Source organism: Eumetopias jubatus, unplaced genomic scaffold, assembly GCF_037043125.1.
Source record: "Eumetopias jubatus isolate StellerSeaLion01/CBP00866 unplaced genomic scaffold, mEumJub1_p1.0 scaffold_7, whole genome shotgun sequence".
NCBI lineage: Eukaryota > Metazoa > Chordata > Mammalia > Carnivora > Otariidae > Eumetopias > Eumetopias jubatus.
The window spans coordinates 126,456,950-126,482,135 of record NW_028274813.1 but is presented as its reverse complement, the minus strand read 5'-3'; the positions used below and the strand labels follow the sequence as shown (position 1 = coordinate 126,482,135).

General features: G+C 44.6%; 1 protein-coding gene across 1 annotated transcript in view; it reads left to right on the top strand.

The window, feature by feature from the left end:
* The window catches only part of AGBL1 (AGBL carboxypeptidase 1), a 732,091-nt gene that overhangs the window by 65,426 nt on the left and 641,479 nt on the right, over positions 1-25,186 (top strand). The window contains exon 6 of the mRNA XM_088025191.1: positions 12,272-12,309. Coding sequence (XP_087881317.1) covers positions 12,272-12,309 — 38 coding nt within the window. The remainder of the gene's footprint in view (positions 1-12,271; positions 12,310-25,186) is intronic.

Genomic DNA, 25,186 nt, shown 5'->3' with positions numbered 1-25,186 from the left:
CCCTGTTTTAACAAGCCCTTCAGAGGATTCTGATGCTCCCTCCAGCTGGGGAATCACTGGCCTAGGTGGATGGGTGAACTTTTCTGGTGCTATTCCTATGTCCTGCCAAGAGAGGGAGCACTTTGCAGGCCTTTGCATACTCTTTACCCCTTCTTTCCTAAAAGACCTAAGTGGTTTTTTGAAGAGAGGTGACTCATCATCAGATCCAATGACAAGTATTTTTTTTTTTTTGTAGTAAAATGTGCATAACATATAGTTTACCATTTTAACCATTTTTGAGTGTACGATTCAGTGGCCTTAATTATATTCCCAGTGTTGTACAAGTATTAGCACTGCCTATCGCTAAAACTTTTTCATTACCCTAAACAACTCTGTCATCATTAAGGAATAGCTCTCCAGCCCCAGATTGCCTTGAATCTGCTTATGAATTTGCCCATAACAGGTGGCTTATATGTGGACAGAATCATACAGTATTTGTCTTGTTGGGAATGACCACCTTTTGCAGTACTGGTTGTACTGGTGCTGGGGGTGCTGAGTCTTGGTACCGAGCAGGGGGCTCCCCTGTTATACCTCAGCCAAACAGGCCGTAATGGCCAGGCTTGTCTTTGTTCTGGCCTTTAACTGGAGCAAAATCGGGTACACTTTTATGCATTCATGAAGTTAGGAACTATCTGTTGGCTCGCTGCTCTGTGCTCTGCAGTGAGAAGGGATCCCATTTTCTCTTTTGTGCATCCAGATAGTTCTAGAGTGGATCGTATCACATGGGTTTGACCAGATGTGTGAGAGAGCAACTGTTGTACTACAGCAATATGGCAAACACTCTGTAACATTTTATTTTGCATATATGTGCGTAATTATATACTGTACTCATTATACATTTATATATGTATTACACTATAGGATTATAGTCACACATCCCTGTATATTTTACTTTATGAATAATTTAAGAAAGCTCAAGGGTAATATTTGCTTTAAGTGCTAACCTGAGAGTTACACCCCTATGGAGAGAAAGACTCCCCGGTCTGTGAGGGCTTATTGGAGTCCCCACCCTTCTCCTTCCCCCTCAGGCGTTAGTCTTCCTCATCCTGGCCTTGGGGAGTCTCCAAAACTTTTGCCTGAGACCTTGATCCTCATGCTGTTGCCCCTGGATTTGGAAGTACTTTAACACCGTTTCTGCTTTGCAGAGCTGCTGCTTCTGACAGACCAGGCCGGGTGGGGTCCTCCCAGCCTTGATGCAGGGCTGTGCTCCTGGTTCCCTGGCCCAGGCAGAAGCCACCTCTCAGTCACACTCCCTGCTGAGCATTACTCACCAAGCCAGGCTGAGGTCTGGGTTTCAGTTTCTCTTATAAAAATTTTTCGGTGATGGGGGTGCCTGGGTGGCTCAGTCGTTAAGCGTCTGCCTTCAGCTCAGGTCATGATCCCAGGGTCCTGGGATCGAGCCCCGCATCGGGCTCCCTGCTCCGCGGGAAGCCTGCTTCTCCCTCTCCCACTCCCCCTGCTTGGGTTCCCTCTCTCGCTGTCTCTCCCTGTCAAATAAATAAATAAAATCTTAAAAAAGTTTTTTTTGGTGATGGATGATGGCTCCCACAAGCTGTCTGTGGCAGCATCTGGATAGAGCTGGAGGGCGGGGCTTGTTTTTTCTTCCCTCCATCCGCCCCCCGCTCCCCCCCAGGGAAAGAGGTACACATACCATGCTGGGCACAGGATGGGCTCGGCCTTTGCATTACGTGTTCATGGTTTTTCTTTTCTTTCATGATGCAGGGGCCATCTTGGTTTGAGTTTCTGTTTTGTCATCTCTCCCTTGAAAATGGTGATGGGCAGGATCCATTTGCCATTCATTTTCCTTGGTAACCCAGCCGCGCGCGTGCGCGCGCGCGCGCGCGTGTGTGTGTGTGTGTGTGTGTGTGTGTGTGTGTGTGTGTGTGTGTGCTTTTATCCATCCTGCTGCTCCCTCTCAAGCCAGGCAGGAGGCGGGGACTGTACCAGATGGTGTTCTGGGCGCCTGTGCTCTGCAGGCAATGTGTTCTATCCCTTGTCAGCGTCCTCCTGCTTTATCCACCTGTTATTAACTAACTCCCCCGCCCCCGACCACTTTCTGTTTCTGCGGCTACACCCCCATATCCCAGGCAGCCAGCTCTAGAGAGGCTTTAGGATTAAATTATTAGGACTGCTTTCTCCCTTCTTTCTGACCACTTTCTTCCTTCTTTCTGAAAGCTCTCTGAGCCCAGTGTTGGGGTTAAGTGCCCGGATGTTGGGGTCCAGCTGACTCAAGGCCAAATTCCAGCTCTGCTGCTAACATTCCTTCAGCCAGGTTCATGTACCATGATTAGTTTCTTCCTCTTTAAAATGGGGATCCTTATGAGATATAACTGAGCTAATGTTACTTCTATTAAGCTGTCAAGAAGTCCTGTTAGCTCTAAGTTCAACATATATTGGTGGTCCTCTTGAGAAGATCACTCTAGCTGTATCCTGAAGAACAGTTTAAAGGAGACCTGGAGTGTATATGGATGCACTGGTTTTGGGTTTATAGCAGTAGTTTGGTGACAGCTGAAATTTAGGTATTTTCTGCATATTTAAATCTTTAAAAAAATTTTTTTTCAACAGTGTTTTCTATTTTTCAGTGTAAAAGTCTTTGGTCTCTTTTGTTAAATTTATTACTGAGAATTTTATTTTTTTTGCTGCCATTATAAGTGAGTTGCCTTTTTAAAATTTTCATTTCTCAACTACTCATTGCTGGTATACAACCTAAAGTTGACTTTAAAAAATTTTTTTAATTTAAATTCAACTAAGGGCGCCGGGGTGGCTCAGTTGGTTAAGCAACTGCCTTCGGCTCAGGTCATGATCCTGGGGTCCTGGGATCAAGTCCCACACTGGGCTCCCCCTGCACTGCGGGGAGCCTGCTTCTCCTTCTCCCTCTCCCTCTGCTGCTCCTCCTGCTTGTGTTCTCTCTCTCCCTCTTCAAATAAATAATTAAAATCTTAAAAAAAATAACTTCAATTTAGTTAACACACAGTATATTATTAGTTTCAGGGGTAGAATCAGTGATTCATCAGTTGCATATAACACCCAGTGCTCATTACATCAAATGTCCTCTTTAATGCCCATCACCCAGTTACCCCATATCCCCACCCATGTCCCCTCCAGCAACCCTCTGTGTTTCCTAGAGTTAAGAGTCTCTTATGGTTTCCCTCCCTCTCTGTTTTTATCTTATTTTATTTTCCCTTCCCTTAGCTATATTCATCTGTTTTGTTTCTTAAGTTCCACATATGAGTGAGATCATATAATTGTCTTTCTCTGATTGCCTTATTTTGCTTAGCATAATATCCTCTAGTTCCATCCATGTCTTTGCAAATGACAAGATTTCATTCTTTTTGATGGCTAATATTCCATACAATTCACTTTTGTATGTTGATTTTTTTTTTCATGGCCACATTACAGAACTTGTTCTGATAGTTTTTTTGATGGATTCTTTAAGACTTTGTATATACAAAACCAAGCCATTTGTAAATAGAGATCATTCTACTTCCTCTTTTCCAGTCTGTATGCCAGTCACTCATTCATTCCTAAATGCCCTGGCCAGAACCTCCAATACGATGTTGAACAGAGGTGGTGAGTGAGGATGGCCATCCTTACCTTGCTTCTAATTGTGGGGTGAAAAGCATTCAGTCTTTCTCTATAGGTATCATGTTAGCTATGAGTTTTAAGTGGATCCCTTTATCAGGTGCAGAAAGTTCTCTTCTATCCCTAATGTGGTGAGTGTTTTTATCATGAAAGTGTGATGGATTTCATCAAATGCCTTTCCTGTGTTTGTTGAGACAATAATTTGGTTTTTATCCTTTATTCTGTTATTATGGTAGATTATTACATTGGTTGATTTTCAGATGTTAAACCAATCCTGCATTCCTGGGATAAATCCCGCTTGACCATGGTATGCAGTCCTTTTAGTTTGCTCTATTTGGTTTGCTCCTTGTAGCTTTCTACTGGCTTCTCTTCTGGTCTGTGTCTGGTTTCCACTCTTGCTTCCCTAGAGTCCTTTTTCATTTACTTTTCAAAAAATAGAGTAGCCAGAGAAACCCTAAAACATGTTAGATCATTTGCTCAAAATCCTTTAGGGAATGCTTTGCTTGGAGAGAAGTGAAGGCCTTTGCCATGCTTTCCAGGCCCTGCATGGATGGTCCCCACTCCTCCCCTCAGCTCTAGCTCCCCTCTTCGGCGCCAGAAGTCCTGTCCAGCATGCTCTTCCTTGAACAAATCAGCCTGTTGTCATTCAGAGCGTCTGAACAGGTTGCTTCTGATATTTGTATGGCAACTTCCTTTCCTCCTTTACATCTTTGTTCAGAGATGTTGCCTTCGCTAGGAGGCCTATTTTAGACAGTCTCTTAGATCTTAATCCATACTGGTACATCTGATGTCTTTACCCTGTTTTTACTTTTCCTGTTTTTCCCTTAGCATGTATCACATTTTAGAAAACAAATGTAATGTATCATTCAGGAATATATTATCTATAAACTATTTTTTTTTTCACGTTAACCCTTTTGAGTGCAGAAATCTTTGCTTTATCCATTTATCCCAGCACATAGTAGGTTCTCGATAAATATCTGTTGGATGAATGAATAGCATATATAAAGCTCCTGGGCCAGAGCCTCATTTTTGGAAAATGTTCAACGAATATTTGATGGTGCTCTCTATTCAAGTACTATTACATGGTGGGGGTAGAATAATGCAAAATGAAAGTTTCCTGTTTTCTGGAGTTTGCAGACTAGAAGAGGAGACAGATATTAATAAAATAATCACACAACTGAGTGAATAATCTCAAATCAAATTGTGCAATGAGAAAAGGGGGGGAAAGGATAAACACACCAATAAAGAACCTGGGCCTAGACTAGCGGTCAGGGAAGCCTTCCCAGAGGAGGTGACAACTAAATTAGGATTTGAAGGATGAGGTATGAGTTACAGGTGAAGGAAGAGGGAAGGTCCAGAGCATTTTAGGCTGTGGCGTTAGCAAGGACAGAGGATAAGCTATGGGAACATGTTCCAAGGCTTGGCAAAGGGCCAAAGGGGCAGAAATACAGACCGTACGTGAGAGTGATATGAGACAAGGCTGGGTGGAGGGGTGGCATCAGCCAGACTTGGTAGATCCTCCTGGACCATGTTTCAGACTTGGATTTTCATCCAAGAGCGAGATTGGGTGTGGGTTAGCAATGTGAGGGTACCCTAACCAGATATTCTTGAGAGGATCACCCTAGTTGCAGCTTGAAGAACAATTTGAAGGGGGCCTAGAGTGGATATGGATAGATTTGTTCTGGAGTCATGGCAGTAGTTAGGGGAGAGATATTCAGGTGATTTTCATTTATTCCATTTCTTTATGCTTAACTGTATTTTCTGATTTTTCTAAAATGATCATGCAACCCATTTGCATTTATTATGCAGGAAATTAAACTGCAAATTTCAACCAAGGGCTAATAACTCTAGAAACCCTAGACATTACATTTCTCAGTGAGGTCCCAGACACCCACGCACTTCGACTAGGACGGAAACAACAGAAATCAAAAGGAATGGACAACTTAAGAGTACTCTAGACATCAAAATGGGGGGGTTTGAGAGTGTGCCCACATGTAGGTGGTAAGGTCAGGTAGGTGAGGAAGATGCATGCTCAGTTTCTCGGAAAGTAGTATTCTATTCTCTGGAAAGGGGGGGACTAGGGACGGTCATGGCTTGGTGAGGAGAATATTAGGATCCTGGAATTTGACTGCTAAAGATTGCAAGAAGCTTTATGTGCTGTGTGTAACTGAAGATACCCTCCATCCCATGATCCCCATCTCCTGGTATTCTGCTCCCCTTGAGTGTGGGTGAGACCTGGGACTTGCTTCTAACCAATAGAATATGAGAAAAGTGAGGGCATGTTTGTCCTGTGATTATGTTGTGTTATGTAAGACTCTGTCTTGTTTACACACTCACTGTGGTAACTCCCTATTGATGAAGAAAGTGGTCATGTTGTGGAAGCCCACATTGCAAGGAGCAGTGAGTGGTGTCTAGGAATTGCAGGTAGCCTCTAGAAGCTGAGAATGGTCTTCAGCCAACAGACAACAAGAAACCAGGGGCCTCAGGGCTATTGCTGCAATGAAATGATACTGCCAACAGCCCGTTTGAGTGGGGAAACAGACCCTTCCCCAGTGGAGCCTTCAGATGGAGACTCAGCCCTGGCCGAGTTTCCATCTGATTACAGCCTATAAAACCATAAACAGAGAATTTAGCTAAGCCATGGATTCCTGCCCCATGGAAACTGTACAATAATAAATGAGTGCTGTTTGAAACTGCTAAGTTTGTGGTAATTTATTATACAACAATATAGATAAATACTATAGGTGGCAATTTCTAGATCTAGGCTGTCTGAGTTACAGAATATTTCACTTCCAAGAGAGAATTTGGTCATTTTGTTCCTCCATGTAGTGGGGATGGGGATTCATTTTTCTCTAGGGACCTCTCCTGACTGGAAAATGACAATCCTGCAGGCTCACCATCTACAAACACATAGACAGAGATGAACCTTCATTTCCTCATTTAGTTCTGTCAGTGATGCCATTCAAGTCCATATTACGTTTTAGGAATTGGGGTAGATTTTAATTTAATTTGACTTCATTTAATCTCTGCTTTTTCTCACTCTTCACACTGTCCCATAGGTTAGATCTTATTATACACACTTTGCAGATGTGGAAACTGAGATTTGAGGCAATCAAATAAGCCCAGAACCCAAGACCATAAAAGTGGCAGCTCTAAGCTTCAAACCCAAGCCCTGTAATTCCTCCCTCAGCAGCTCAGCTCTGGCATTCACAGACCTCTGTGGCTTGCTACCAATAGAGTTCTCTGTCCCTGTCACCATGACTACCTCTGAACATCAAAATCCACTCCAAGCTTCAGCTAAATGGTTAGAACCCTAAGGCAAGCACTGGACTCAAGCTGAAAAAGTTGTTTGTTTCATTGGCCCTGTGACACATCAATCCTGTGATGTGACCTCATACCTGTCATGTAACTGACCTCTTGAACTGTAACAGTCCTTATTTAAATGATGAAGAAATTGGGGTACCTGGGTGGCTCAGTCAGGTAAGCATCTGCCTTTGGCTCAGGTCATGATCCCAGGGTTGGTTCGAGCCCCTCATTGGGCTCCCTGCTCAGCCGGGAGTCTGCTTCTTCCTCTGCCCACCCCCTACCCCCTGCTCATGCTCTCTCTCTCTCAAATAAATATAAAAATAAAAACAAATGAAGAAATTGAACTACGAGCTGTATTAGACTCTTTCTAGAACTATGTTGAATACAGAGAGATCACTAGATCTCTAGAGAACTAGATCTAGAGTCTGACAGATGTAGACTTGTATCTCAGCACTGCCTCTTGCTAGCTGTGGGAACATGGAACTTTACCCTTCGTGAGCGTCACTGTTTCCACTGTAGAACAGGACGGATAATTTCACCATCTGGTGTTCCCGTGAAGATTAACGGCGATGTGTGATCGTGTACGTAGGACCCTTAGCACAGGGCTTCGCATTTGTATGGGCTCCCCAAAGAGTGGTGACAAATTACTAAAGACTATTACTAAGACTAAGACTAAGACTATTATGAAGGCTCTTAAAATTTATTTCTACTTGAGGAAGTAAATTAAATTCTTAAAATTCTGTGGCTTTTTGCTCAATTCATGATAAAAGAATATTTATAAATTTCCCAGTGGTTTAAGTTTAGCTTTTTTCTGAGGAAAGGTGTGGAAGTGACCTCTGACCACTAGCATCGTGATGGAGTCATCCCACCCCATTGTGAAAATAGGTAGGGTGAAGGCTTGCCACTGTGCCTTTGGGTAGTGGTGTAGTTTTCTTGGAGCAGGGTGTTCTGTAAAAATCTATTCTGTAACCCCACTCAGTGAGGTACAGTGGAGGAACGTTGATGGAGGAGGATGTTTTGGCGTCTCTACTTTCAACCCCACATGGGCATCCCAATGGGGAGGGCAAACACCATGGGGTGATGGTATGGGTTTAAACTTGGAGAAAATAAGTCCTCTCAAAAAATCCTCTTTTATAGAATCAGAGGAATTACTGGAGCCATGGGTGCTGAGTGTCCACACGCATTGGGAGGGAGTCTGAGACCCCAAAGACACTAATTTTGGGGCCCCAGTTCACCTACTCCATGCAGTGGGCTTGGTGTCTTGGAGTAGAAGTAACTGAGTATTATCTAACTCATTTAGACTTTAGCTGCTTAAATTTTTTGCTTTTTTTTCTATGTATAGCCACCAGTTGACAAAGTAGATAACCTCATTTCTGATGGGTTTTACATTCTTAGTTACACCAACAGAGCAGAAGAGAAGCAGAGAGCTATGCTCAGACAGTGGCCCGGAACTCTAGACAGTTGCCCACCAAATAGACCAAAAATGCAGAGCCTCGGAGTGACATTCACATTAGTGGTTTGGTGCCTGGATCCCAGCACCATCTGGGAGATCAAATACTTTGTGTTTGCTCATCAGTTCATTGGTTGATTCCAGATGTTTGTTCTGTGTTCAGATCTTATATGGACACTATACATTAAACAACATTTTTTAAAAAATTGGACAGTTAGTGTTTTTATTATTGAGTTGTAAGGATTCTTTATATATTATGACTACAAGGTTTTTATCAGATAGATGATGTGCAGATATTTCCTCTCATTCTGTGGACTATCTTTTCACTTTTGGATGGTTATCATTTTCAGGACAGAAGTTTTAAAATTTTGACACACTCCAATTTACCTAATTTTCTTTTCTTTCTTGTGCTTTTGGTGTTTTATTATTATTTTAATTTTTTAAAAAATTAACATATAATGTATTATTTGTTTCAGGGGTACAGGTCTGTGATTCATCAGTATTACACAATTCACAGCGTAAACAACATTTTTATAAGCTTTTTTTTTTAAAAAGGAAAACATTTACATCACATTCACAGTATGCACACAGGTGTGTATGTGCATTGAAATAAAAGTTTCTCAAATCATGGCTGACCTTCCCTACATGAAACAACTTTGGTCTATTCTATTCCAGTTGATACAATTTCATTAACAAAGTTAGGCAAAATCGATTACATTGATTTTACAGTCAACTGCTGGGTCACAACTTGCGGTCCGAAAAACAGTGCCTAGAAAATCTAGAGAACTTTTTGTTTCAAAACAGAACCCCCTCACCCCCTCTCCTCCTACCTCCTTGACCGCACATTCTCTGAGACCTTTAGCATAGATGCTTTGGGGGCCAACCCTGTACTCTGTTCCGGATGTGTTTCTTCATAGATATTACCTGTTTCTGTGGCTTCATTATGATCATTCTTACTGTAGTGACTCCTGAGGATATATCCCCAGCTCCAGATCTCTCTAGAATTCTGTATGTGTGCTTCTAGCATGATTCTGAAAAGTTCCATGTAGCTCTGTGCCCATCATCTTGAGATCAGCATGTCCCAGATCAAAGTGATTATCTTCTCTAAACGCCTCAGTTTCCTTCCTTGGGTGATTAATGGCTTTCTTCTTCTCCCATTTACCCTGACTAAACATTTCAGGCCATCCCTGACTGTTTACTTTGCTCTTCACAACTAGCCTGTTATCAAATCTTGTGAACTTGGCTTACAACCTTCACCTCACTCTTCCATCCTTGCTACCTTTTATTAAAAAACAAAAAACAAAAAACAAATGACTTATTACCTAAGGACTTGAATCTGATCTCTTTAGAATACTGGGTCTCAAACCTTATGTCCTAATGGCACCCCACACTGCACTACATATTGATCCCCAGTTAGGACCTGAAAAGAAAGAAGTCTTTTCTTGTTACTCAGGAATCAGCCTCACCTCTTTGACTAATATGACATTTGCCGTGTGTTTCCTGCCACATAATGTGACTATTTGGATTCATAGTTGTTATGCTGTTACGCCATTAGGTATCTTCTAGAGGGTTTGGATCTGGGAGTCACCTTGAATCTTCTCAACATCAGAGAGTAACCAAGCCATACTGACGCTGTCCTCTAAACCAATGATTCTTCAACATCCATGTGCTTATGAATTATCTGCTGGAATACAAGTTCTGATTCAGCAGGCCAGGGATGGGGCTTAAGAGTCTATGCTTCTGCTTGGCTCCTGGGAAACTGCGAAGCTGCTGGTGGGAGCCCCATGCTTTGAGGAGCCAGGCTGCAAGCTTTCCTTCAACCCGTCTTTCTCCATTCTCCCTCCACACCACCCTTTTATCTGTTGCCCTTGTCACCTCATGTCCTCCTGACTGGTCTGCCTGCTGCCTGCCCCTCCCCACCTCTCATGTGTCCCTCGTAAAACTATGATCTAATGGATCATTACCTCTGCAGCGAACTCCCCAAAACAGAAGTGCTGTGCAAATCAGAAATGCAGGGTCACCTTACAGACCTGGCCTGTGATCTAGGAAGAAGCTGGGTACTTTGCTCGGAAGATCCTCATTCTTTCTTTCCATGCTTCCTTTTCTGCTAACCCCCTTGATGTGGCTACTCTACTACCCCCCACACCCCTAGGACTGATTTTCCTTTTGCACCAGCCCAACCCAGGCCCTACGCACTGTGACTCCTAGATTTGGCACACTGCCTTGGGGTTCCCAGTAACACTTTCCACGTGTTTCTTTTTGTTGTTGTTGTTGTTTTTTAAAGATTTATTTATTTGAGAGAGAGAGAGAGAGAGAGAGAGAGAGCACAAGCGGGGGAGGGGCAGTGGGAGAGGGAGAAGCAGACTCCCTGCTGAGCAGGGAGCCCGATGTGGGACTCAATCCCAGGACCCTGAGATCATGACCTGAGCAGAAGGCAGATGCTTAACCGAATGAGTCACCCAGGCACGCTTCAATGTGTTTCTTCTTAAATCCATGGTTGCCAGATTATGTGGGGTTACAAAAGAGAGGGGCTGAAGAAGCCAAAAGGTGATTAGAAGAAAACATGATTGGGAGGGATAAATGACATGGCCCATCGGTAACAACTAGCCTCACCTTCTTGCTGACTGCCCTGCGGTTTTGCCAGTCTGTCGGAGCTGGGGGTCCCCCCGCCATGGGTTTGCTCTGGGGCTGGTGAGTCCCAGACCACTGATACTGTAGGATTCCTCTGTCGGTTGTGGGAAGCCATGATGTCTAAGTGCTAGATTTTTATTTAATTTTATTTTAGTTTAACTCATTATCTTTATTTTTACTGCCAGCTCTATTGCTCAGTATTAGATAATATATTGCAAAGAGGAGTGTCTTTGATCAAGCAGGCAGAGGCCAGGGCAGGGCTAGTGTAGGAGACTCAGGAGAATAACAGGTGTGCAGGAAGCAGAGGTGGGAAGTGAGGTTCCTGGGTGGGGGTCCCACTCTGTCTAATGTCTGAAGTCTTGGAAGGGTGACCCAGGCTCGTTGACCTGTTCCCCCAATCCTCAGGGTTGGGAGGGAGTGTGGGGAAGCAAATCACTCTCTAACAGGCCTTAAGGATAAGTTACTAGGACTGTGCAGAATACTCCTTTTCTTAAAAAAAAAAAAAAGCAAACAGGCAACAAACCCTCCCTCCCAGAATCACACCATTGTGTCTTTAACCTTGAAGTTTCCTTCTGTCCAGCGAGTGGGTCTTTGTGTGACCTTCGCAGGCTCAGGGCACAGACTAAAGGGTCACTAAGATATGGGCCAAAGGCATTTTTATTCTTATCTGCCTCCCATTGCTGCAAAGGTTGTGAAATTCTTCCATGGAAGAAAACAATGAATTTGGCAGAAAAATCATGACATAACCGTTTTCCCCTCTAAGGAACCAGCATTGCTTTCCAGCGTGTGAATGTTTTCCCTTGTGTCCCCAGGGCCATGCGTGTTTTAAGAAGTTTTCACTGCAATGCTGCCTTCACTCAGCCTTCATGTCCCACCCCCTCCCAGCCCATCCACCAGAGTCGCCAGGGTTCCCGAGTATAAACCAAGAGACTGACAAGAGCCCTGGCAGGGATGAGCAACAGAAATACAAGGAGCATAGTGTAAGGAAGGTGGTGGAAGGTGGGAGGCAAGACGGGGAGGGGAAGGTATTTTCAGCAGCAGCGGGGACTCCTGAGACCCATTATCAAGACAGACACTTTGCTTGGAGCAATTTCTGCATTTATGCCTCTTTAATGGTCAGTGGTGCAATCAATAGAATGCCTGCTCCCTGGTTAATAATGGGGCTGTTAGGTGGCAGCAATGAGCCTGCTGGCTTTGGGATCTGTGGGCTGACAAAAAGACCATTGAACATTGACTTTTTCACTTTTCTTTCTCTTTCCCCAGGGCAGCCACCGAAGTTCTAGCAGCATTGCTGAAATCCAGTAAGCACCTCTTTTGAAAAGTGATTATTTCTTTCCCCTCTGAGTTCAGTGAAAGATGCTTTCTGTATCTCCATGGCTCATTTTCAGCCTGGAAGGCAATAGAGCCATTCCTGGGTCTTCGGGGTGAGATGGAGAATATTATGGCTGTTCCATGCACAAGGCTGCAAAGAGAGAGTTAGTATCTGTCCATGTGGGCATGCCTACGCATAGTGCCGTCGAGGCTATTTATTCTAAAGGGAGTGTGTTGTCTTCTGCAGCCCTGAGGAACTCTCCAGTTCCTTCTAACAGGGCCAGTGGGCCCTTAAGCATTGTTGGAATAAAGTCCCGTTTCCATTAGGATTGTCCTGTAGAAGAAAAGGTGACGGCACTGGGTGGGTGGGAAGCAGGACTCTTGCCTTTGCTTCTGATCCCAGTTCATGACTCTGTATTCTCGGGCAGGTGGGGTGTTGGGAGTCCCTTGGACAGTGTAGATTCTAATAACAAATTTATATTAAAAAGTTGGCTCTCTTCTCAGTTACTTGAGTGATAGCAAAAGAATAGCTCTGGGGGTCTGAATAATTTGAAGATTTTTTTGTTTTGTTTTGTTTTTTTGCCTAGTAGCCCTGATCTAATTACATTGGGAATCAGTTTCATGTGTGCAATATATTAGAAGGCACTATGCACTTGGGAGTGAAGAAGTCTTAGTGTAATTTTTTTTTTGTATTTTTTTCCCCTCCTTACCTCTTCATCTATTTTAATTTGGTGCCTTGGAAACCCGTTCCTTCAATTGTGATACTTGTTTCTCTATTGGGAGCCCAAGGCCTGTGGGTAATAGGTGAACTTTAATAAAACTTTTAAATAAATAAATAAAAATAAAAACACCTTTTCCCCCCAACCATAGATCTCTGTCAACTCTTGGCACAGAGAAAGCCATATCACATAGCACTTCCTTTTGTAGGCTGAAGGAAAAAAAGAAATTAAAGCTTGAATTCATTTGGTCAGTTGGAACATGATACAGTACACAGGCATGCGTGTTCATGGCTCTGTGTCCTGCAGGTGGAATGGAGGTATTTTGCAGCAGGCTGGCATCAAGGTTCTTGTTATTTACCTACCCGCCCTGCAACAACTCGTGATGATAACAGGTGTTTGGTGCTGAAAGAGTTCTGGGATTGCAGGAAGTAAGGGAGCTGAGAGGGGCCGGAGGAGCCAGCCCGGTCTAGGTGGGAGAGGCCTCCATGTCTCACAGCAAGAGAGCCCTGAGACTGGAGAAAGGCTGATGTCCTTTTCTATACACACACACACACACACACACACACACCCACACACACACCCACACCCCCACACCCTTCTCAGCCTTTAGGCTTAGAGTCGAGTGTCCTGAGGCACAGCGTATCCACCATGTGTAGAAATCTGAAAGCAGGCACATGCCCGTTATTAACTATTTCCATACAGGGCACCAGGCATGGACCCAGGGGAAACCAAAAAGCAGTGACAATATACTGACTAATTCAGGCTTCGAACACGTAGCCAGGTTTTCAAAAACGCTGGCTGTCCTTAGCAAAGTGAGCATGCTATGCTAGCGGATCAACTTTAACAAAGTTTCTTACTTCTGCTTTGCCTTCAGAGCTCAGGTCAGACCTTTTCTCTAGAAAAACTTTCCCTGGGGTGCCTGGGTGGCTTAGTCGGTTGAGCGGCCGACTCTAGATTTTGGCTCAGGTCATGATCTCGGGGTCCTGGGATCGAGCTTTGGGTTGGGCTCTGCACTCAGTGGGGAGCCTGCTTGAGGATTTCTCTCCCTCTCCCTCTGCCCCTCCCCTTGCTCTCACTCTCTGTCTCTCTAAAATCAATAAATGAATCTTAAAAAAAAAGTACTTTTGCAGGCACGGGTCATCTTTGTGGATCGCTGAATTATTTGCATCAGCACAATGAAAAGCTTGAAATAAATTTGTGGACTAAACATTAAAACTAATGAATGATTTCTGAATGAATATATATGAATGAATAAAATGAACGAACGATACTTATATGTATGAAAATGGTAGTACTGCCCTCTACTACCTGAACCCAACAACCCACACATAGAACCAATGATCTTAACATTTGTGGTTCTAATGTCTATATAACTATATTAATAGACTATTGGGGAACTGATAGCCTACTATCCTCTGCATATAAAACATGTTTTATTGTCCCACTAGAAGGGTGTCTGGGGTTATTTGCTAATTCTGCTTAGCTGTCTGCACAGACCTTTGTCTGGATCTTAGGTTCTTTATAACATGACAGAGTTGGATGAAAGTTTCTCTACCATTCTTTTGATCACTGAATACTCCACCTTAATATACATCACGGTTTCTGAACCTTGACACTCCTGCATGACGGATGGGATAATTCTTAGTTGTTGAGGCCTATTCTGTGCATTTCAGAATGTTTAGCAGCATCCCTCACCTTGACTTACCAGATGCCAGTAGCACTCCCAGTTAAAAAGAACAAAATTGTCTATAGACACCACCAAATGTGCCCTGGGAGGTCAAAATTGCCTCCTATTGAAAATCACTGATGTAGATTGGACCAACCCAAAGGTTGAAGACCTTTCAAGGTTTCAGATGACCTCTCCCCAAATACTTTATTGGTATCTCATAGAAGTGCTCTTTTTGCACAACTGATCTGAAATTCCCCAGCGTTGGTGCCATTCCTGTGGGTTTAAAAGAGGTAAAAATACCGATGGCGGAACGTCACTACTGGACATGCAGAAACTACTTGGGAAGGAGCAGGTTCTACAGATCTAGAGGGTCTTAGAACAAGGAGGCCAAATAGGTTACATTACGAGTGCCAACTCCCACATGTGGGTGGAAGGATTCTGAGATCATATTTGAGCTCAGCAGGAAAGATATTTGAAATAGCAAAGTCTGTCATGGATCTGGGGAGGAGCAGTAACAGAACACCAGGTTGTCGCCATCTTTGTTCTACCAGCGTAACCAAAGTATCGCGTGGCCTGGAGGGTCTGGGTAGGGATGGTACCACTCCACTTAGGCTGCGGTTGCTGTGGGGCAGGTGTGTGTCACGGAATTCTCTAGTTGCTTCATATTGTCTTCACGCATAGTTAAGACCCGACATGGAGTGTCTGTCAATTTGGATCCCGGGTGGGTTTGTTTTCAGATGGACCTAAATTCAAGAAGTCAGTTTCTGCCTAAAATTGAAACCCTCACCATCTGGCACTGGATATCTGGGAATGTTTATGTGAACCTTTAGTTCCTAAACACATAATCCTTTTGGCTAGTGATTAGTCTGGTCTTGATGCTTGCTTGTCGTATGAAAGTTGGCACTGTAACGTATCTCTGTAATTGCTTCACAAAGGAAGGGCATTCCTCCGTCAAAATAAAGCTGGAAGGACCTGTCTTACTACCTTGGGGGCAGTCAGTGCTTCTGTGGCAATAGACTTGGGTGGCCTTGGCCATCTGAGGCCAGTAAGGTCCTCTCTGTGCCTAATGGGTATAGAGACTAGCTGGAGGACACAAGAAGCCAGTGTAGGATAGGTGGATGGCAAGAAGAGGGAAATGAACCAGAAGACATCTCTTTTCTCTTTCCCTTCCTGAGCGATAGCAGGCAAAATAAGCTTGGACATCCCAGACTGCTATTCCAATTGTCTCCGCAATTTAGGATGCCAAAAATGAAGTTATTGCCCATTCAAGGGACCTTTTTGTAGGTGCAGGGGCTAGAAAGGTCTAATCCAAATCCCATACCTTTCGTGGCATCCATTTCTCCTCTCTGCTCACAGGTGCACAAACCCTACTTCAATTTCCCTGTACAGAAAGTGTTGCCCTTTGATGCGTTAGCCTACGCAAAAACTCTTAACTTTTCATTACCAAAACTTAATAAAGGCTTTGATTAAGAAATCGTGCTTCTAGTGCAGGCAATTTTTTTCCCCTCTAATAAACCCAAGCAACATATTGTCCTTTGTCTCTCTCCATCTTATGGATTTCCTCCCATCTGCCTTTCCCTCCGCCTGTACGTCTGTGTTTCTTTTCCCCTCATTCTCTTCTCCTTTTCTCACTGTCTGCTCCCTCCTCTCCCCCTGCCCCACCTCTCCTTCTCTCTTTTCGCTCCATAACACCCCTTCCATGAGCATTAGGTATAAATGCAGGGTTGAAAAATTGCGCAGCCTTTGGAAGCGGCACTTGAACGAGTGTGGCATCCTGCCTGCCTAATTTGTACTGGCCCCAGCAATGAATCTTCAGATAACGCCTTGGTATTAACCTTGCTGCTCAGATTTAAAGGTCATATTCCCACTATAAGGAATCCCCTGCAACCCCTCCTGGTTCAGGCCCCAAATCTCAAGAAGAAGGGGATGGTTTTACTTCAGACTACTCTCCAACTTAAGAATTAGCATTTAGAGGAGTCTGGAAGTTTGCAGACTGTGAGGGCCTGGGGAGGGTGCTGGAAATAGGGAAGTAAGTTAATAAAGGAAGGGAAATGAGGTGGAGGGAGGGAGAAATGCGAGGGAGCTAATGGGAGGTTTGGCAGGAAGATGAGACTTAGTCACTAGTCTTCCTAGTTAATGCTCTGTCTGGCTGGCTGGCCTCCGGGACAGGCCGTCAGCCTGTTGCGCTGGGTGTGGGGGAAGGGAGGGCCTTCTAGTGCCCAGGGCCCTGATCCTGTAGAGACATCCTCATGCTCTCAGCAGGGTCTACTGAGGCCTGGCTGTCAGCAGGGCAGTGACGGAAGCGTATTATGGCTAGACAGTTGCTTAGCTGCAAAATGTCAAAGAATGAGCCATTTTTTTTTTTTGAGATGCACCCGCCTAAGGCTTTTGTAGGACTTGTAGGAGCTCTGAAGAGTTCTCAGAATGACAGTTTGTGTTTTAGGATGCTTGGCATTGTGATTCCTGTGATCTTATGGTGATACACAAGGAGCAGGGGATCAGCGCAGCCTTGGTGGGACTCACATGTACCATCTGGGTTCCTGTGGGGCCTGTCCTCCTGTGTTGTGCCCACATAGTGCGATTTCCTCTTCTGTTACCAGGTGAGGGCCATGGGGTCAGACAATCAGAGCTGGAAAAGACCTTGGAGGTTGGTTTAGTGCGGTGGTATTCAAACTTTTTTTTTTGTAGAGAGCTCAGAGCCCTGTCTGTCCATTTCCCCTGATTTCCCCCCAAGATGGCCTCACAGACACATTCACAAAAATATAGGGCCCCTGAGAATCCAGAAGACTATTGATCTTTTAAAAAAAATTGAAATATACTTGACATATAACATTGTGTAAATGTAATAATGCAGGTTGATTGGATACCTTTATGTATTGTAATTGTCGTTATAGCAATAATTTGTACCTCTGTCATGTCACATAATTATCAATTCTTTTTAGTGGTTGGAATAATTAAGATCAAATCTTCTAGCAAGTTTGGTGGTTATGACACAGTGTTGTAGTCTATATCCCAGAAAACTATTGGCATTATCCACCCCCCATCTCCTCATTTCCACATGGGGAAACTGAAGACCAGAGAGAGGGGGTGACCCCCCCCCCCCCAGATCTCTGAGACTTTGAAAGTTTCTTATCCAGATGACACTTACTCCTTCTTTAGGTCTAGCACAAATACCTCTGTCTGGGGTTTTTCTGAATACTACCCAGCCCCACCTCTGCCCAGCATTAGATTCCGTTAAACCTTTTTATAGAACCTTGTATTTACAACTCTAAGAACTAACCATACTGTAATCAATGATTCCTGTATCTTTGTATATGTGTATGTGTGTATGCATTTTTACTACTGGGTATAGCTCCATGAGGGCTGGGGTCCCTACTGTATCCTCCATACTTCGCATTGGGCTGTGCCCAGAGCTGGTAACACATTACTGGAGGAAGGATTCTAGTTCCTTGAGATTTAAGTCTCATTCACTTATTTTCAATATACCTTAGTGAAGAGGCCAGCCCAATTCCTGTTCCCGGAAAGAATCAAATTGTGGTGTGATTATACACTCAATGTCTCTTCTTCCGCCATATCTTTTGGAGAAGCATGCAGTATATTTCGTGACGAACCAAAAATCTGCTTCAAATGATATTGACAGATCTTTGCATTTGTCACCCTGGGATGGACTGCGGGAATCGACTTTGTATGAATGCAGAATAACAAACTACATCCATCACACTGCTGGGTGGAAATGACAACACAGAGATCTACAGTTTATTGAGTTCTTAGTGTGTCAACCACTGTATATACATTTAGTCTATCAAGCAGGGGTTATAATTCCCATTTTATAGGCATAAGACCTGAGGTTTGGGAAACGTGTGTAATGCACACTGCTCGTGGGCTGGCCCGCCATGCCAGTCTCCATGCTGGGGCCTGAGCCTTGTGCATTCCAAGAAGAGAATAATGATGATAGGCTCATTTAGCCCAAAGAGGACAAGACCAAAAGCTGAAAGGAAGCTACATAAATACTTTCTAAGTATCTGAAGGATTTTTTGGGGTGGGGGGCAGGAGCATCTGCCATTTAGTTGAGAAAAGAGCAGTGCATGGTCCATCCCATATAAGCGTCGGAATGGGACCTGCTAAGAGGTGCCCAACACAGCAGCATGGCCGTGCAAGGGACCAGAATGTCTGCTGCAAGGCTGAGCATCAGGGCGAATCTGATGAACGATGGGGTGAGGGAGAGGAAGGGAACCGGACAGGAAGAATCACAGACTCCCATTATGTCATTCTGTGTTCAACTTGGCACATTGGTTTTTTTTGTTTTTTTTTTCTTTTTAACCCCCCTTGACTCAAAGTTCAGAACTCCCTGCCAAATATTTCTTTCTTTTGCACAAGTACATAAAATATTTTTAAGGTTTAAGCTGAAAGGATACCACCTCTCGCCCTTGCTCCACTTCCTTGCCCCCTGGGTCAGACTCCTCCCACGCTGGGTGGGCAGACAGGGACTGGCCAGACGGCGGCATGTGTAATTCCTCTTCTTGCCACGTGGTGGTGCTGTTCTTTTAGTTATCTTGGCCACAGCGGTGGACTATTTATTTTCAGTGAGTAATTTGTTTATCAGGAGGTTATTTTAATCTAATTTTGGCCATATTTGCTATTCCACACTATCTGTACTTCCCAGCGTTAGCAGCTTGCATGTCTTGAAGGAAATTAGCTGAAGATGGTCTCAGAGGCATTTGCTCAGCTGTTATTTAGGGGAGTTGGGAGGAGGCAGGGTGAGTGGAGCCCTGGGTTGGAAAAGCCTCTGGAATTTGTTGCATCCCCAGTGATGTGAGCATGATTGAGCAGGACTTATGGAGGGCGGGGAGCATCCCCAGCAGCTTTTTTGAGGGCTGCCTCTGGTGAGCAGCAACAAATCTTGCAGTTACCTTTCCCCATCTCCCTCATGCCCTTCTGATAACCTGTCTCTTCCCTGCTTTTGCTGCCAAGGCCAAAGGCACCACTTAAGGGAAATGCCTGTCTGCCTTCTCACAGCCCACAAGCATCCCTTATCCACTTAATATGTTTCTTGAACTGTTTACTGCCGCCCCTGCAGGACCTAGGAAGCACGGTGGGGTGTGGGAAGAGAATTACAGTTTGTTAGAGTACTTCAAGGAACAGCAATCATGACTATTGATTACAGAGCCCAAACACTTGCCAGGTACCTTACATGCCCATTTTACATACAAGGAAGGTATAGCGAGAAAGGTTCATGAATTTTCCCAAGGTCTCCAGCAAGGTCAGCAGAGAGCTAGGATTTGAACCCGGTTATGACTGTCTCTAAAGCAGAAAGCCTTCATATTTCAGAGGCGATCTGCGCCCTCCACATGGAGCTGGGGAAACCTGGACTCTGCTTTTTGATGCCCTGTGTGCTCTTAAATTACTTCTTCATCATTGCACTTGACTTTAGCTTGGCTTTGCAAAAATGGGAGGGCTCCACAAGATGAGTAGTTTGAGGATGCCTCAGTAGAAGATTCCTTTTACAAAAAAAAAAAAAAATGAAATGACACATCTTAAACACATAAAATGGAAGCAGAAGTGGGAGCTCTCAGTGAATGATGGCCTGGTCCATCGCTACCCTCTCTTTCCCTGGCTGGCTGGCTGGCTGGCTGGCTTACTTACTTTATTTGTGTTTATTATTGAAGTATAGTTGCCATACACTGTTCTATTAGTTTCAGATGCGCAACATAGTGATTCCACAATTCTGTACATCATGCAGTGCTCACCACAATAAAGGTAGTCACCATCTGTCACCATCCAACGTTATTACGGTATTATTGATCATATTCCCTATGCTCTACTTTAATCCCCATGACTAACTTATTGTATAACTCCCTTCAGTAGCTCTTGATTGCCTCTGAGAAATGTCCATGGAAGTTCCTTGGGGCTTAAAGGAATCAAGTTTGAAAACTTCTGAAATAAATATTCACAGGACACTCTAAGAGCTCAGTCCGTTGTCTGAGATCGTGGTTTAAAGATGTGTGGACACATCCTTCAGGCAGTTTGAAGAGTGTGCTCGTTTTTACTATGCGGTGGTCATAAGGAAGGGCTGGTGTGACTCAGGGAACGACCCAAAATGTTATGTTCATTAGTGAGCCCTATTGGAGGAATTGGTATTAAGGGACTTAATTAAACAACTGAACCAAGTCTAATTAAATGGGGAGTTTCAGCAGCCAGTTGAGATTGTCATGGTTGGTAGTGTGGGCAGAATGGTGAACCACCCTCCCAAGATGGCCAGGGTGTTTGGAGGCACCCACACTGCATCTAACAGAGCTGTGGATGGTGGTGGTGAGTTTTTCCTGCTGGACACAAAAGTGTTGGCACATAAAATATTGTTGTAATGAGAGTGGAACCAATCCTGGTTCTATACCCATGCAGGATACTGTCTTTTAAGCAGGTGGTCCTGTACTCCGGTAGTCGTGTAAGACTAGGTCTGTATCCAGAGCCTTCTCTCTGGCTTGATTATCTGCCTGTAGGTTTGGGCCATGGTGTTCCTTTGCCAACAGTGTGAAGGCCTCCTCGGGGTGGCTCAGGATCATGTATGAAGGGTGTGTGTTTGCTGAAAGCTCAAACCTCTTAACTGTCTGTGAGGATAAGACATGGTGGAGAATAGTGTTTGCATCGTGGTCTCAAAGCTGTTTCTCAGGAGACTGTGGATTCCAATCAGAGCCTCTCGAGGTGCCTTGCTTGGTGACTGTACTGGAACCATCTCATCTGTAAGGCAGGGAACACGATACCCTCCAATGAGAATTGATAAGATTTAAACAAGGTGCTGTACATGTAGTGGGTGTATAACGCTAGATCTTAGTAAATCTCTATAAAGATCATCTCTCACTTTCCTATCACCACCATTTAGAAAATCCTGGGAGTTTCAGGAACTGGTCGTATAAAGCTTGTTGCAATGTAAATTCATCATTCTTACTTCTGCCTGAGTGTTGAATGATACATAGCTGTTTTCAGTCTCTGTGTTCCCTCTAGAAGCTTTTTCTGTAAAAGGAATAAGTACATTGTTGAATGCAGCGTTATTGAATGAACTTGCCCGTTCAGTTGACCCACATACCCTCATTTCGTTTCCAGTCTAGGGAATCAGGGGGTTAACATCCAGGATTGCTGAGCTCTAAATGTTTTAGATTTTAGAACTTGTATCATCCTGGCGTAATGAATGACTGGCTATGGATTGACAAAGATAAAGTATCGCAGAGATTTAAAGAGATAGACAAAAAGATAAACATCTCCCCGCTCTGAAGGGGCACAGGAGCTCCATCACATTCAGGATCGACTGTACAATTATTTGTTTATGCCGAGGTGTGAGTCAGGTGTTTTCTACAGACATCTGATATTAGCAGTTTACAAAGCACCTTTTCATGTATTATCCCATTTAATCTTCACGGTAGTCCTTGCAAGACAGGTAAATATTTAACTATTGTATAGCAGTGGTTCTCAGGGGGAGCGATTTTGTCCCGGAGGGGACATTTAGCGAGGTCTGAAGATGGTTTTGGTGGCCCATCTGCAGAGGTGGGGCTGTTCCTGGCATCTAGGGGGCCGAGGCCAGAATGTTGTTGAACCTCTCCTACAGTGCACAGGACAGGCCCCCTCTCCCCAGGAAATACTATCCAGCCCCAAAAGGCAACAGCGCAAGGTTGAGAAACTGTTCTATAGAGAAAACTTCGGGGCCCAATGGGTTTGACTTACTTGCCCAAGATTTCATATCCTTTGCCTAAACAAAATCCTTTGCAGAACCGCTGCATGTACATGGTCCACAGTGGTGGCAACGAGGTTTAGAGACCCCGCTTAGCCTCTCCCTTAGCCCCTCCCCCCATCTTAGGGGCGCACAGCATGGCAACAACTGACCCCATACAGTGCGACCCAGAGAACACCAGACCCCTCCTGGCATCCCCAGACTTTCGGATTTCCCTGCAGCCATTGCTTTTTTTTTTTTTTTTTTGAGTAGGGGAGGATGACAGCCTCCCCGTTGTGCTTTAGTAAGTGTTGGGCCGTGGAGGGAGCTGGAGGTACGGTCTGGGTGGTAGGAGAGAAGACCGGATTGGACAGAGGGCCGCCAGCCAGGAGCGCGGAGGCACAAGCTCCCCGCCTTCCTCCAGCGCCCCCTCCAGGCCCGGAGGTATACTGCAGCATGAGCCTGTTGGCATGTGATATTTGCAGCACTTTGCAGGTGCATTTCCCTGCGGTCCGCGCTGCTAGTCTGTTCCCCGCCAGAAGCAGGCAACGCCACCGAAAGACTGGTGTCTCTCATATCAATCGATGAGGAAAGGCAGTGGGGAAGTTCGCAGCTTTCTCCTTCCTGGTGTAAGTCCTGGCTTTCTTCTTCAAGTGTCATCTGATGAGTTGACAGTGGGTAGACAGTCAAACCAGAAAAGTTTTCTGCAGGAACCCAGAGGGACAGTGGCTTGACTTGGGGCTTAGCAAGTACTCTTTCCCTACTGAAGTCTAGACTCAACATAAAACACTGGATGGATAGGAAAACTGGAAAAATTTAGGTTTATGCAAAGATGATCATTCCTAAGGGCTTTCTTGCAAGGGTGCCACAAACAAGTAACCAAAAGTAGAGTGATGGAATATCTCAGTGTGATGCACCTCTCCACTTTTGCAGAACCTGCCATGATGAATGTCCAAGTGGTGGAGGTCACGCATTCTGATCCCTGCCCTCCTTTTCAGTAATTTCCTGCTGTTCTCCTTCAATTTTTTCACCTGGCTTTAGTTGCAGGCTTTTTATTTGTACTCACCTACTTTGGGCTTTTCCACTTGCTGTGCTCTCAAGATTTCTAAGATTTCTAGAATTTTCTGCCACCCTAGCTCTGTTTCTTGATTCCTTCCTATCATTCAGGTTCAGCACTGATACCCTCTCCTCAAAGGGTCTTGCCTGACCACCCAATCTAGAGTAGCTGTCCCCCTGGTCACTCTATCATTGCTGTTTGAAAATTATTTTTAAGATTTATTTTATTTTAGAGAGAGAGACAGAGACAGAGAGCGAGCAAGAGCGTGCATGTGAGCTGGGGTTGGGGCAGAGGGAGAGAAAATCTCTAGTAGACTCGACGCTGAGTATGGAGCTGGACACGGGGCTCAATACCAGGACCCTGAGATCAAGACCTGAGCCAAAACCAAGAGTCAGTCGTTTAACTGAACTGAGCCGCCCAGGTGCCCCGTATTCCATTACTGTTTTATTAGCACCATAACACTTGTCACTTCCTGAAATTACCTAATTTTTTCTTTGCGTGTGTGCCTACTTGGTTCTGTGGCTCTCCATGCACCCCGCCCCCCATGGGAAACAAGCCCCTTAACAGCAGACACATGGTCTATCTCATTTCTTACTGTGGGACCCCTGTGCCAGCAATAGTGTCTGGCCCATGCTGGCCCAAAGTAGTTGCTAAGTAAGTGTTTGCGGAATGAATTAATGGCGGTGCCTTGGGTTTTGGGTGAATGAGCATGGTTTTAGTTGACGGTTTATCCCATATGTCACCACTGCAGGATCTGGCTTTCAGGACAGAATACCTCTGCGTATTTGCATATGCACAGCAAACCTCTCAAGTGACAACCCCTTGCTGGGAATGAACTCATTTCAGAGAGTTTTCAAAGGAACAATGTTGCAAAATTAATCATAGCTCCTCAAATCTAGGATGTCGTTGACTGTAAGAGGCACGACTTTTTATGTGGTGAAAAAAACGCTGCTGGTTATAACTGAAACAGCGCCGTTGGTGAGAAGCACTTAATTTTGGAAATGCTAAAGCTGTGAAAAAAACGTAAGCCTTAGAATGGAGAGAGCGCAAGATGCCATTGATCCTTCATCTGGGATGCCGAGTACTGAACTGGAGGGGTTTGGTGTCGGGAGTACGCACGGGATGGTGGCCCCTCCTTCTCTAGCATCGCAGCCTGATGCCCTTCCTTAGAGGGGATTCCCGCCAAGGGCCCCAGAGGCAGGTACGCAATCCGAGGCTTTCCTCCGATGCAGGAATGCTTACGGTTTGGCAATGTCTCTGCGGAGAGGTATTAGAAGGAACTGGTGCTTAAAGCACAAAAGCAGTAGAAGACTCTAGATTTAAAACTGCCGCGAAGGACATTCTCTAACGCTTTCGATTTCTGGGGCTCAGGAGAAGCCTCTTTCCTTTTTTTAAAGGCGGTGAACAGGCAAACAAGCTTTGCTTGAAACAGAAATTTCCTTGACGGTCAAGTTTCCTGATATGCAGCTATTCTACAAAGAGAAAAAAATATATATATATGTAAGTTAATTCAATATCATTATTCTTATTTGGGCTAATGATAATCGAGTAGAATTTCCAGGATCAATGAGATTAAGATTCGTTATGTCTCAGCACATGGATGGCAGCTCCTCCCTCGTGAGGCAGGAGCTGGAGACAGCTGCCTCAGTCTCTCCTGCCCAGCGGCATCACACTCGTGTCTGGGCCTAACTTCTGGGCTGGTCTCGCGGAGTCACTGGCTGAG